The sequence below is a fragment of the Salminus brasiliensis genome, chromosome 19 (genome assembly GCF_030463535.1).
Source record: "Salminus brasiliensis chromosome 19, fSalBra1.hap2, whole genome shotgun sequence".
NCBI lineage: Eukaryota > Metazoa > Chordata > Actinopteri > Characiformes > Bryconidae > Salminus > Salminus brasiliensis.
The window spans coordinates 5,974,674-5,988,441 of NC_132896.1; the positions used below are offsets into that span (position 1 = coordinate 5,974,674).

A 13,768-nucleotide genomic window follows, 5' to 3' on the forward strand; every position below is an offset into this window, starting at 1 on the left:
TACTCAGCATTAAGAGACTTGAATGGAATCGGGGTCAAATTAACCTGATCGGGGCGTCCCTAATCTATTTTAATATAGAATAATTTTATATTGTAGCAGAAATCAGAAACTGTAAAGCAACTGTAATTGCACAGGTATTTGGCATCATGTTTTACATTTATCTAGCTGCTCCTCTCAGTCTGACCCCCATCCTGTAGGGTTTGGGTCTGACTGTGATTCCATAAACAGGAGTGAAGTCCGGTTCTCCTGCATCTTCAGGCCAGAAGAACTGGAAGCGGCGCAGCAGAGTGACCAAGATGAGAAAGAGCTCCATACGAGCCAGACCTTCTCCAAGACACACACGGGGTCCTGCGGACATGTAACACACATCAAAATGGTTTGTAAATTCATTAGTGTCTGCTCTCCTTTATTATATGTAAGGGAAATTTCATCATAGAAATGGATTTATTAAGTATTTAAGTTGTTATTTAATGTATGAATAGTAAGTATGTGGTTTTGGATGCAGTTTTACAAGCCTATTTACCACCTCGTTATTTAGCTTGTAAAAAAAGAAGAAGCCTAATATGCTCTGCTTTGATTGGCTGGTATACGGCACCACCAACCCCCATATTATAGTAGTTTTAACACTGTAACAAAAATAGTGTAGTGTTAGATAGTGCTGCTGTCCTCTCGTTGCGTCCTCTCAGTGCCATATGCTGTTAGCAAGTTGCAAGCTGAAGAGATTGTAGCTAAGTTAGCTTTTGGCCTTGCCTCCACTCGCTTCCCTGGGTTTGATTTATTAGTCTTATTGATAAAAAATAAGGCGGTTCATTCCATTCTGATGTATGTTTAGCTTGTGTATTGCTTGTGTATGTATGTATATATGTTAAAAGCTACTTGGCCAGTGTTAGCTTTTAGCCTACCATGAATACCCGCTCATGTCTCTTGCTTTTGCTTCATTCAATTAAATTCAAATTTATTTATATAGCTTTTTTTAATAAAAAAAAATGGTAATTGTGCCGTCAAGCCATACAAGACTTCATCACGTGTGAGTTTGAGCTCCCCTTCTGACATCACAAGGTCTGTTTCTTATAGCAACTCATAGTCCAATAATAGGCTACGAAGTCTGGGAGGTGATGTGCTGCTCTCCAGTATCAACACAATATTCTACTGATATTGCTGTCATGTTTAATCGTGCTGCCAGCTTTGACTAGGAGAGTTAGGAGAGGGTTGGGTTTATGGTTTTCTTTTGAAGGAGGAACAACAGTGAGGTTTATGATTTGTCACATCCTTGTACTGAAATCCTAATATTTAAATATGGCAAGAGAAATACAGGTTGACCTTCTTGGGCACCTTTAATGTAAAAAAAGAAGAAGCAGTGTCATCTCTCAGAGTCAGGATCTCTCACCAACAGAGAAAGGCAGGAAGGCCTCAGGCTTCTCGAACTGTCCATGTTCATTCAGGAAGTTAGCTGGGTTAAATTCACGAGGAAACTTCCACTGGTCTTCCTCACTCAGCACTGAGGAGAGGTTTGCGATGATGAAGGTTTCCTGGATCACAGACAAAGGCACAGAAAGGAAACTTCTGGGTGATCTGGGTTCTTGCACATGGGGGTGGGACGAATTGAAATTTCTACTATATTATCCACTACTGTTTGTCCCTCTCCATTATTAGGCCCTTGGCCCTTGGCCAAACCCCTTCATTATAGTTGTAAGTTTGCTCAAAGCAGCCCTAGTAAGCCCTGCAGTTGGGTCCATCCCCCTGTTCCCTCTAGTGGTACAGTCAGTTAACACATCTACCTCTGGTTCTTATAGATTAGCACCTGCCAAAGACTCCAGGACCCCATGTCTATTTAATCTCATCAATCTTCACCTTTGGGATGCTGTAGCCCATCAGTTCAGTATCTCTGCTGGTGCAGTGAAATGCAGTCGGGACGGTATAGGCAACACGCTGACACTCGTGGATCACAGCCTGGGTGTACGGCATGTTATGCCTGTCCTCAAAAGATGCATTAGCTTTACCCTCCAGAACGGCATCAATCTCCTGCTGACATCTCTCTACAGGAAAGACAGAAATCTGCAGTCACCTTTAGTTCACAACACCTCTCTAGACACAAGACACACTGGAGTGAGGTAAGTGTTACACAGCTGAAACCTTGAATGTGTGGATGTGCCATGAGGTAGAGGAACGCTGTCCGAAGAGTGTTGGAGGTGGTATCTAATCCAGCAACATGCAGGTCTATTATGTATCTCCTAAGTTGCCCCTCTTCAAAAGAAGACCCATCATCCCCTCTCTGTTGAAAACATGACATCATCTGATTAGACTACTTACATGACTGTAGGTGGAGCTATGTTCTTTCAAAAAACACTAAATGGACAAAAGTATTGGGACGCCTGCTCATTCTTTGTTTTTTCTAAAAAACAGAAAATATATCCTGCTTTTGTTGGAGTACCTAAGTCTCTACTATCCAGGGAAAAAGGCTTCCTACTAGATTTCGGAGCATTGCTGTGAGGATTTGATTGTATTCTGGACTGGACGGAGCACCAACCACCGTTCCAGAGAACAGAGACTGCTCCACAGCTCAATGCTAATGGGCTTTATACCCCTCTAGCCCACGCCTGGTATTAGGCATGGTGCCATTAGGTTCATTCATAAGAAGAGCTGTCCACAAACATTTGGACATATAATGTAACTAGAATAGTGTATGTGCTATAATCAAATGAGCTCAGGATATCACACCAGAACAAACCTTATCAAGCTCATCCAGATAACAGTCGACAAAGTGTCTTGGCTTTCCTGGGACTCTTGAAGCCTTTTGTTTGCTGATCATGTTTCCTATGACTTTCTCAGTTGTGTAGTAATTTTTGAAGACCTTCTTAAAGGGAAGTGGCAGAGTTCTCGTTATAGGAAGTGTATCATAGATCTGCAAGACAATAAAATCATCATCAGAACTACATTTAAGGTTTTATTTCTGTGTCCTAATGATGTTATAACCATCTATTGTTCTTCAAACTACGGCCTTGCAACTGGCGAACAGCCCCATGGGGGCACATGTTTCAGATCATTAATGACATTAAATGTTTTAGCATTCTGTAATATAATGGGGAATATCCATGTTTGTGTAGTGATATGATGACCCACCATTCCCCAAGGTCCATTAGCAATCTTAAAACTTTCAGTGAGGCGTTGAAAGTATTCTTTAAGAGTGGCGTCCTCATAGTCTAAACGAGTGCCGAATAAAACCAGGTAGATGATATTGGAAGCAGCTTCATGGAACATGGTCTGAGGATTCACAAAGCCTCCTGCAATAGATGTTCACATGGTCATCAGAAATGTGTCTCTGGTAGTTGTCCAGTATGCTAGACCCACTATACGTCCAAATACTTGTGGACACCCCTTCTAATGAAGGCATTCAGCTACTTTAAGTTGCACCCACTGTTGTCTAAACACATACTCAGCTTGTCTAGTCCCTGTAGAAAAAGTGCTGCCAACAGAATAAGACTCTCAGGAGCAGATGAACAATGAACTCATTGGCACCATGCTGCCTAATGCCAAGTGTGGGCTAGAGGGGTATAAAGCCCCCCAGCATTAAGCTGTAGAGCAGTGGAAGAACTGCGTCCTCCGGAATAATGGATGGTGCTCCATCCAATAATTTTGGGATGAGTTTGGGAGTTGGGGAGTCAAGAATGAGGTGGGGTGTTGATCATCCAACATCCTGACCTCATTAATGCTCTTGTTGCTGATTACAATCAAATCATCACAGCAATGCTCCACACTCTATAATCTAGTAGAAAGCCTTCTTCCCTGGACAGTAAAAATCTTTTTTTAATACCCTTGATTTTAGAAGAAACTATGAATGAGCAGGTGTCCCAATACTTTTGTCCACATAGTGTATCTAGGCTTCAGTACTGATTCCTGATATCAAGGTTGGTGACAAAATAGCTGAAGACCAGTTACCAGCACTTTTCTCCAGACGTGCAACGAGATGTTTAGTCTCTCCCAGAATCCTGTCCTCCATAGACTGCTTCCCCATGCCAAAGTTCCTCAGGGTGGTGAGAGCAAAGCGCCGGTGCTCCTTCCATTGAGGGCCGTAATCAGCAAATATGACTCCTGAAAGGTATTTAAAATGTGTCAAATTGACTAAATGTATTTAACATAAGAGACGCAAGGATTAGCCAAAGTCTGTGGGTCAGATTTATGACAGACCTTTCCCTTCTCTTATATCGCTGATCAGGATGTTCTGTGGACGTCCTGAAAAGTCTGCAGCCTTGGTCACCAGAGCTTCCTTCACGGCCTTCAAACCAGTGAAAATCACTGCTGGTCTTCCTCCGAAATACACACTGTAAACGTTCCCATAGCGCTCAGCAAACTGAAGACATGCGTGACAACAGACCAAGCAGAAAAAGTGAGCCGTCACTCAAAACATACAACCTAGTTATAAAGAGTCCAAAGTTTGATTAGAGAGAAGTCTGGTTCAAATGTCTGGTAGATTTTATAGACAGTTCATGAGACTCAATGTTTCATATTTACTTATAAATATATATTACAAGCTTCTGAAGCAAATATTTTGTTACCCCTAGACCAGCATTAGGAGAACATGCTACTGTACCCTCTCAAAGTCCTTCAGAGGATTGGCAATGTTGAGTTGAAACAGGTTCCCGAATATAGGCACAGGCCTGGGCCCAGGGGGGAAGTTCTTGGGCCTCTGGATCCTGAAGAAGATGAAGAGGAGGCAGATAAAAATCCAAACCAGGACCAAAGAGCCCAGCATGTTAGACGTCTGTGCACTGCTGTTCTGGTCTCCAGACTGTACTAACTGCAGCTAAATCATTGACAGGGTTGCAGAGTAGTCCGGTAGTCAAGAAAAATAATCTGCAAGCTTCTGAAATCAACACAGACTTTTTGTCTTGAGTATTTAGTCTGCTTTTATTAGGAACGTCCCACTCAGTTTCTTTGTGTTCTTTAAAGAGTACAACTTCAATCTTTGATGTGTATATATATAGACCTTCTTTAAACTGGACTCTTCTGCTTTTTACCAGGCTGTCTATACATTAATCCACAGCTAAATCATTGACAGGGTTAGACAGAGTAGTCCTGTAATAAATAAGGCAAGATTGCAAAAATATGCAAGATTATAAAATGAACAAGGAGCGCTCATGTGACAGTCGGTGTGACTCTCAGTTTCAGTGGGTGAGTTTACATGCACTTAATAATCCGACCGTTATCCGATTTATGCAGTAATCTGGTTATTCCATTGGTCATGTAAACAGTCTAGAAATAGATGAAGCAAGCTGGATTTTGGCTCAGGAAGCGGAGCCATCATGAGTCTCCTCTTAGATCTCCTCCTCAGATTTCTCAGTTTCTCAGTGTGCATGCATGAAAACAGGCCGTGGTGCTGGTGCTGTGAACAGTGCTATCCCCTCTGACGTTATCTTACAGAAGGGCCATTTAGGACCCAATACAGTGAGCAACGACCCAAAGCCACTGCTTACCAGGACATATTTAATGCTGTATTTTATTAAGTATTTTTATTAGGAGTACAATGAGTTTTGTATCAATTTACTCAATACACTCTATTTCCATTTGTTTCAATGACGAATGGGCAATTAATCCCATGGACTATTTCACCCAATGGAACGGTCAGGAGAGATGAAGTATCAGGGGATAGAATGTAGATAACCGTCGCTAATATTTGTTAGCAAGCTAATACATGCTAAAGGAACTAGCTCGATAGCAGATTGCAAGTGCTCGATAGCTAGCTTTACTTGTTGGTATCAGCTTGCTACCTGCAACCTGCAACCTGCTAATATGTGATTCACAATTAATAAATATTAATAAAGTTAAATAGCAACGCTTTATTGAGACAAAAGCCTCTCAGTAATGATCAGTAAATATATGCCAGGCATATAAGTATGACAGCCGCATGAAGATGGGCAATTAATCACATGCGCCATTTTAACCAATGGAACAGTCGGGGGGAAAGGGTTGCGCCCGGGGGGATAAGATGTGTCTGGGGGGATAGGATGTGTCACAACACCTTTCATACACAGCCAGCATATTTAATGCATGTATATTCATCTTGTGGCTTGATGTGTAAAAAAATGAACAAAACACGGCACAAAGTTTGGGTTTTACATGATGTTTACGTCTCGTCCTGTTCTGTGAGGTTATTGGCTGGTTGCAAAGCAGAACTCCAATTACTGCCTGACTCATGGGCTGTGTTCAGACTGCCAGCCCAAATTTGTGGTGTGTCTAGATTGTATCCAGATTGATTTTTGATAGCTCTGGACAGCCACAAACCACATAAAATCTGATCTAAACCACATTTGGAAGCGGGTTGAAACAATCAACACGTCTAGGGTCATAGAGTGACAGACGTATGGGAATCCAAGAAGAGAGCCACAGGTCAGTTACTGATGCCTATGTTGTTTCCACGACAACCCAAGCAGATATGTGTTTGATGTCCAGACTCAGAAATCTGATCTTATCACTGCTAAATAACACTGTGGACAGTCATCTCAACAGATCTGAACAGCCTCATCTGAAACTCATGAAAACTCATTGATTGGATGACTGACCAAATTGGATTTTCTGCAGATATCAGACCTCTGGTCTGGTCAACTCAACTCAAATGAGCTGTTTGCAAATTCAAGTAATGCAGCTTACAACAACCACAGGAGACGATAGCATAGCATTATTATAGGATCCTGATGAAGAGAAATGGAGTCTGCTGTTGTTGATCTCTGCTTGATTTGACCATCATTTTATGGTCATAGTTTATTGCTTGTTGTTGCAAAGCAAAGACCTGCTGGATGGTTTAGCTACTGGAGCACTATTGTCTTCTGCGTGTTAGACATACAACTTTCTGAAATCTTACTAATTTAAAGTTAAACAAATTATTATTTTATTTAAATGTTAAACAAATTATTATTTGATTATTAGCAGGAGAAATTGAATATCTGCAAAAACTTATCACATGCCCTCTCGTTTCCATGAAATGTGAAAGTTGTGGTTTCCACCATATTAAAAAGAAAATTCAGTGCTGTGTTAGTCGCACCCCCACCACTGAGACATCACTAGAAAGCCCGGGGTGTCCTCTTAACAGTACAGTAGGATTCAAATAGGCTGCATGACTTCTGCCTTACTTATAGGGCTCAGACTTAGGAGGTCCACTTAAGAGGCCAAAAATGCCAAATGTGCTCTCTTGGGCGGCTGGTGGTGAAGCAGCATGAGCAATGTCCAGTGAAGCAGTTAACTTCATATCGCAACTGATTTAATATTTTTTATTATTATTTTTAGATTAAAAATAATAATTTTTAAGGTGGTAAAACTTTGACACATACATTTGACACTTAAATGGGCTACTTCCTACATACATGTTCATTAACATAGTTGCATGGTTTTAAAGGTAGTTAATTCACCTTCACCCCCCCCCCCCCCCTTCAGACAAACACCCTGCCATGGTCCTACCTAACTTAGGCTCACTTGATCCCCCCCAGCCACAACATCCTAACCACGGTGAATGCCCCGCCTATATAAATATATATATATACTTATATAAATTTAATCACACAGAATCCATATTGATCTCTAATCTGGTCTTTTTTCATGCCCAATATTGAACTAAAATATTTAATATTGTATCATAAATTTCATACAAATCCAATTTTGACTGTGTTCTACTTTTCTCTAGCCCGCTGTCTCAGTCTGACCCCCATCCTGTAGGGTTTGGGTGTGAGTGTGACTCCATATACAGGAGTGAAGTCCGGCTCTCCTGCATCTTCAGGCCAGAAGAACTGGAAGCGGCGCAGCAGAGTGACCAAGATGAGGAAGAGCTCCATTCGAGCCAGACCTTCTCCAAGACACATACGGGGTCCTACAGACACATATCACACATCAACATGTATATATAATGTAGATTAGGTGTGAATCATTTTACAGGGTCCGACAACTGCCATGATCTCTCACCAGCAGAAAACGGCAGGAAGGCCTCAGGCTTCTCAAACTGTCCCTGTTCATTTAGGAAGTTAGCTGGATTGAACTCATGAGGAAACTTCCACTGGCCTTCCTCTTTCAGCAGGGAGGAGAGGTTTGGGATGACGATAGTGCCCTGGATCACAGAGAAACCCAAATAAAGAAAGTGATGAGCATGTGACTCCCCAGACAGCATGCCCATGTGGGGTCTGTCTAGCTAGCCCACCTGGGAACCAGAACGTTTTTTTTCCCAATGGGTTCCAAGTTGGCCCTACATTTGGATGCCCACCAGGGTCCCAACAGGGTTAGTGATCGAGTCAGGAAGCATTAAACATGGGTAACAACGAGGTCCATTCAGAAAGCCTAACTGAGTCCCAATAACAACACATGGACAAACCGACAGAGCCTATGTTCACCCTTTTGAGCAAGACACGAGCATGTTGGCTGGGTCCTGAATGCCTGGAAAGTATCTGAAATACCTTTGGGATGCTGAAGCCCATCAGCTCAGTATCTCTGCTCGTGCTGTGAAACACACTCAGGGGGACAGTATCAGCTATACGCTGACACTCATGGATCACAGCCTGGGTGTACGGCATGTTGAGTCTGTCCTCAAAAGATGCATGAGCTTTACCCTCCAGAACCTCATCAATCTCCTGCTGGCATCTCTCTACAGGAAAGACAGAAATCTGTAGTCATTTAGTTCAACACCTCTTACTAGACACAAGACACAACAGCAAACAAACCTGTAACAAACCTATAACTGAACTCTCCAGATTACTGGACTAAATGGAGTGGGGGGAGGATTTACAGCTCAAACCTTGAATGTGTGGGTGGGTTATGAGGTAGAGGAAGGCCGTTTGTAAGGTGTTGGAGGTGGTATCTAATCCAGCCACATGCAGGTCCATAATATATGTCACAAGTTGTCCGTCATTGAAGGAAGATCCATCATTTCCTCTCTGTTGTAAACAAAAAAAAATCATCAGGTGCTTTTACAAGAAAACCAAGATGGTGGAAATACTGTGAGCAAATACCGGCCTTCAGAGCCACACCACCACACCTTATCAAGCTCATCCAGATAACAGTCAACGAAGTCTCTCGGCTCTCCTGGGACTCTTGATGCTTTGTGTTTCCTGATCACATTTTCTACCATTTTCTCAATTGTGTGGTAATTTGTGAAGGTCTTCCTGAAGGGAAGGGGCAGAGATCTCGCCCATGGAAGCGTATCATAGATCTGCGGGACAATAAGAGACTAAATCACCACTGTTACATTATTTCCAATTATGTCAATAATTTCAACTGAGAAGTAACAGTTTTTATTACAGTTTTTTAATAGTTAATAAAAATGGGTTGAGGGGAAAAGTCTTTTAATTAATAAATGTAGTTAATAAATGAAGACATTTATTACATTTTTAGATTGCTGTTACTGAATCAGCCAATATGTTCAAATGTTCTCTAATTAATTTATTCAGCTACTTACAGATATATGCACATGTATATACATGCAGCTTCCCTGGTCCCTATAGAGAAGTACTGCCAAAAATATAGGACTTTCTGGAGCAGATAAATAAACATGACCCTATTGGTACCATGCCTAATACCAGGTTAGTCCCCTGACCTCACTAATGATCTTGTTGCTGAGTGAAATCAAATCCTGACAGCAGTGCTCCTCCAAAATCTAATAAAAAGTCTTCTTCCCTGGACGGTAGAGAAAGTTACTCCAGCAAAAGCAGGAGATACTCCTTTTAATGCCCTTGATTTATAAAGGAACAAGGAATGAGCAGGTGACCCAATACAATTTTGTCCATATAGTGCATTTCTGGGTTTAGTGTCTTCACAGGTTTAGTGTCCAGTTCCAATCACACTGTCAGGCCTGCAGAGCCTTAGTGCAGAAGTGTTTATTTATGGAAACAGTTTGGGTGACTATATTGACTTGCAGTGTCTGTTAGCATCATTAGCCTCACAGGTCCAGTGCACAACTAAAGATGTGAAACTTGGATTAGGGAAATGTGGATAAATGACATGCTAAGACCTTATGCAGTCCTAAACAATGACTCACCATTCCCCAGGACCCATTGAAAAACTTTGTGTTTTCAGTGTAGCATCGAACATATTCTTTAAGGGTTGCATCGCCGTAGTTGTAGCGAATACCAAATAAAACCAGGTAGATGATGTTTGATGCAGCTTCATGGAACAGAGTATCAGGATTCATGAACCCTCCTGTGATACACATTCATACAGACAAATTATGTTTATTGTACACGTGTCTGTGAGACATTGGTTTTTTTTAGTGGTAAAACGTGGATATTACAATTAGGCATTTATTTCAGGCTCAAGTGCTGACCCTCTAATAGGATTCTAGTTGTATATCAGTGCTAAGCTAAGCTAGCTAGGCAATGCACTTACCATGTTTGATTTGAACCTTTTAACAAACATTCCTATATATTTTACCTTGTGTGTTGTAGTTTAATAGTGTGCATATTTACTGAGATGTGATGACCATCACACTGAACCCTCTGTCTCCCTCTTTCTCTACCAGCTAAGATCATTTTTATACTGAAGTGCTTTTGGGAAATTAACTGCTCATCCATAGTTAGACATTCCATGCTTACTGGCTGAGTGATGCCGATAAGGCTGACCACCAAGTTACGGAAGTTTGGGAGGGTGACCAGACGTCCCTCTTTTTTGGGATGCGAGAAATGCATCCGGCCCTGATTTCTGAATTGTAAAATGACTTCACGTCAGCATTGGTTTGTCCCCATTTGAATGTGAATTTTTACCGCTTGAAACTCATTATTTTAAGCCCCGCCCTCTCACTGCCACTATTGGTCTGCATGCACTTGTTTCTATATCAACCATTGGTCAAACTGCTTCCCACCACAGCTGAACAAAAATCACAATAATTGACTTATTAATTAATTATTTTTTATATATTGGCATGGAAATAAATAAATAAAAGGTGATAATTTAGCAATATAGGCTATAAAGGCTATTAACTAGTTTTGGTAAGTTAGTAAATGTTTATGTATTACTGTTCATTATCAACTGTGTAGATTATTTTAGAGCGATATACTTCCCCCCTTCCCTCACACATACACACTTGGCACGGTCCAACAGTTTAGGCCTACTTGAAGCCCAGCGGAAAGATCCCAGCTTTGATGGACACCTATGTGTCCCCAGTATATGGTCAGTACATGGTCTGAGGTTTTAATGACACTAAATTTGTCAATGGTCTGCAGTATTAAAGCACTTAAGTCCCAAAGTAAGCTTTTTTTTTAAACCTGGCCCTAATAGTGGGTATTAAAATGGCATTTACCAGCACTTTTCTCCAAACACGCAACAATGTGTTCAGTCTCTCCCATAATCCTGTCCTCCATAGACTGCTTCCCCAGTCCAAAGTTCCTCAAGGTCATGAGGGCAAAGCGTCGATGCTCCTTCCATTGAGGGCCGTAGTCAGCTAATATGACTCCTGTAACATTTTACTTATGTCATTATCTCATTTTAGAGTTGCTCTGTTTGTGAAAACAATCCTAATAGCCCTAATCATAATAAAGTATTAACACAGATAAGAAGAATATTGATTAACCACAGTCGGTCCAAAGTTACAGCACACTCTTAAAAATGAAGGAGCTTTTTTTATGCCATAGAAGATCCTTTTTTGGTTCAGAATAGAGATGTGTGAGTGCAAAGAACCATTTAAAGGATTAAGCCCTTAATGCAGAAGAGCTTATTACACACTAAGGTGTATTACTCAGTAACTACAGGGGCGTCTGTACTAACTGGTGGGGCTATTCTTTGGTAATAGATGTTTGTAATATCACTTGTAGCTCACCAGGGGACCATAGACTGTTTAAGGGTTGAAGAAGCTTTCAATTATTGTTATTTTGAAATGACCAATTTAATGTTTCCTTGCACATCTATATTACAAGCATGATTCTTTATGGAACCAAATGCCATCCTTCTATGGCATATGTAGCACCTTTATTTTGCTTACAGAAGCACAGATTAGCCTTGAGGATCACTGATTTTTGACAGACCTCTCCATTTCCCCCTCACATCGCTGACCAGGAGGTTTTGTGGGCGTCCTGAAAAGTCTGCGGCCTTGTTCACCAGAGCTTCCTTCACAGCCTTCAAACCAGTGAGAACCACTGCTGGTCTTCCTCCAAAATACAGGCTGTAAACGTTCCCATAGCGCTCAGCCAACTAAAGACAGACACCGTCACAGGACGTCACAGGTAGAAAAAGACAGTTATTCAAAACATAAACCCAAATTACAATTACCCCGATCTGAGTGCATGCAGCTCAGCATCATATTTATGCATTTTTAAATTCTTTTATTCTTTTATTTATTTACCAGTTTTCATCACGCTGTGGCCACGTCCAATTCCCAAACACCAGCAAAAACTCACTCAATGCTGCCAGTACTGGGAGGGAGATGACTCCTCCAACACACACTATGAGTCCAAATATTTGTGGACACCCCATCTAATAAATGTTTCCAGCTATTTTAAGTTACATCTATTGCATCTATCACAGATGGGCAAATGCACAAACACACACACACACACACACCATGTCTAGGCCCTGTACCAAAGTATTACCAATAGAATAGAACTCTCTGGACTCCCATTGGCACCATACCTAATGTCAGGCTTGGGCTAGAGGAGTATAAAGTCCCCTCAGCATTGAGCTGTGGAGCAGTGGAATGAGCTGGGGATGAAGTGGGATGGTGATCTTTTTTTCCAGCATCCTGACATCACTAACACTCTTGTTGCTGAATACAATCAAATCCTGACAACAATGCTACAAAATCTAGTAGAAAGCCTTCTTCCCTGGACAGTAGAGACAGTTACTTCAACAAAAGCAGGATAAACTCTTGCTTGCAGGTGTCCCAATACTTTTGTCCATACAGTATACATAAGACTTCATCACATCTTTTAAAATCATTGGACAGCGGAAAGTGCTTGGAGGAAAAAACGAGGACCGTCCAGTTCTGTTACATCAGTTAGGCAGAGAGAAATGTTTTTGAAGATCAGATTTCTACAAACAATCAAACACTAACAAACTAATTAAGGTAATTAAGTGAAAGCGTATAAATCTAATCAATTGATGGTATAATTATAGTACCTTTGTTTTTTTATGAGCAATATTAAAAGAACATGGTACTGTACCTTCTCAAAGTCTTTCAGAGGATTGGTAAGGCTCAACTGAAACAGATTCCCGAATAGAGGCACAGGCCGGGGTCCAGGGGGGAAGTTCTTGGGCCTCTGGATCCTGATGAAGAGGAAGAGGAGGCAGATGAAAATCCAAACTAGAAATAAAAAGCCCAGCATGTTGTCCCACTCTCCACAGCACCCAACACTGCCAACCTTTGGCACATCAAGCCGTCCCACTTAACTGGCTGCTCACCCCTTTATCCAGACTGTTTATCCAGTAGCCTGCAGGCAAATCATTGATAGGGTTGTAAAAGTACTCCTGAAATCAAGAGGAAAATCTGGCTGTAGTCAACATCATTTGATCTTATGAATCTGAAGCTCACTGGAAACCATTGAAACTTACGCACACTGATTTTAAAAATGAGAAACCCTGGATGGATTGAATGGTCACCACCCCACCTCATCCCCAGCTCCACATCTAATCCTAAACGTATTGGATGGAGCACCACCATCCATCATTCCAGAGAACACAGTTCTACCACTGCTCCACAGCTCAATGCTCTAGCCCATGCCTGGCATTAGACATGGTGCCAATAGGTTCATGTTTATCTTCTCCAGAAAGTCCTATTGTATTGGCAGTACATGTTGCGTGTGTGTATTTG

General features: G+C 41.5%; 2 protein-coding genes across 2 annotated transcripts; both read right to left on the bottom strand.

Annotated features, from left to right (window-relative positions):
• Nucleotides 1-157: 157 nt before the first annotated feature.
• Nucleotides 158-4,750, bottom strand: LOC140541208 (cytochrome P450 2B4-like). Its single transcript, XM_072663765.1, has 9 exons — nucleotides 4,589-4,750; nucleotides 4,186-4,348; nucleotides 3,937-4,089; nucleotides 3,121-3,281; nucleotides 2,725-2,902; nucleotides 2,134-2,268; nucleotides 1,852-2,036; nucleotides 1,388-1,529; nucleotides 158-348 (listed from the first exon to the last, which is right to left on the bottom strand). Exons 1-9 carry the CDS (start codon nucleotides 4,748-4,750, stop codon nucleotides 158-160), a joined length of 1,470 nt encoding a protein of 489 aa, XP_072519866.1.
• Nucleotides 4,751-7,658: 2,908 nt separating this feature from the next.
• Nucleotides 7,659-13,283, bottom strand: LOC140541207 (cytochrome P450 2D3-like). Its single transcript, XM_072663764.1, has 9 exons — nucleotides 13,122-13,283; nucleotides 11,996-12,153; nucleotides 11,267-11,421; nucleotides 10,010-10,170; nucleotides 9,011-9,184; nucleotides 8,771-8,909; nucleotides 8,433-8,620; nucleotides 7,948-8,089; nucleotides 7,659-7,855 (listed from the first exon to the last, which is right to left on the bottom strand). Exons 1-9 carry the CDS (start codon nucleotides 13,281-13,283, stop codon nucleotides 7,659-7,661), a joined length of 1,476 nt encoding a protein of 491 aa, XP_072519865.1.
• Between the last annotated feature and the right edge of the window lie 485 nt (nucleotides 13,284-13,768).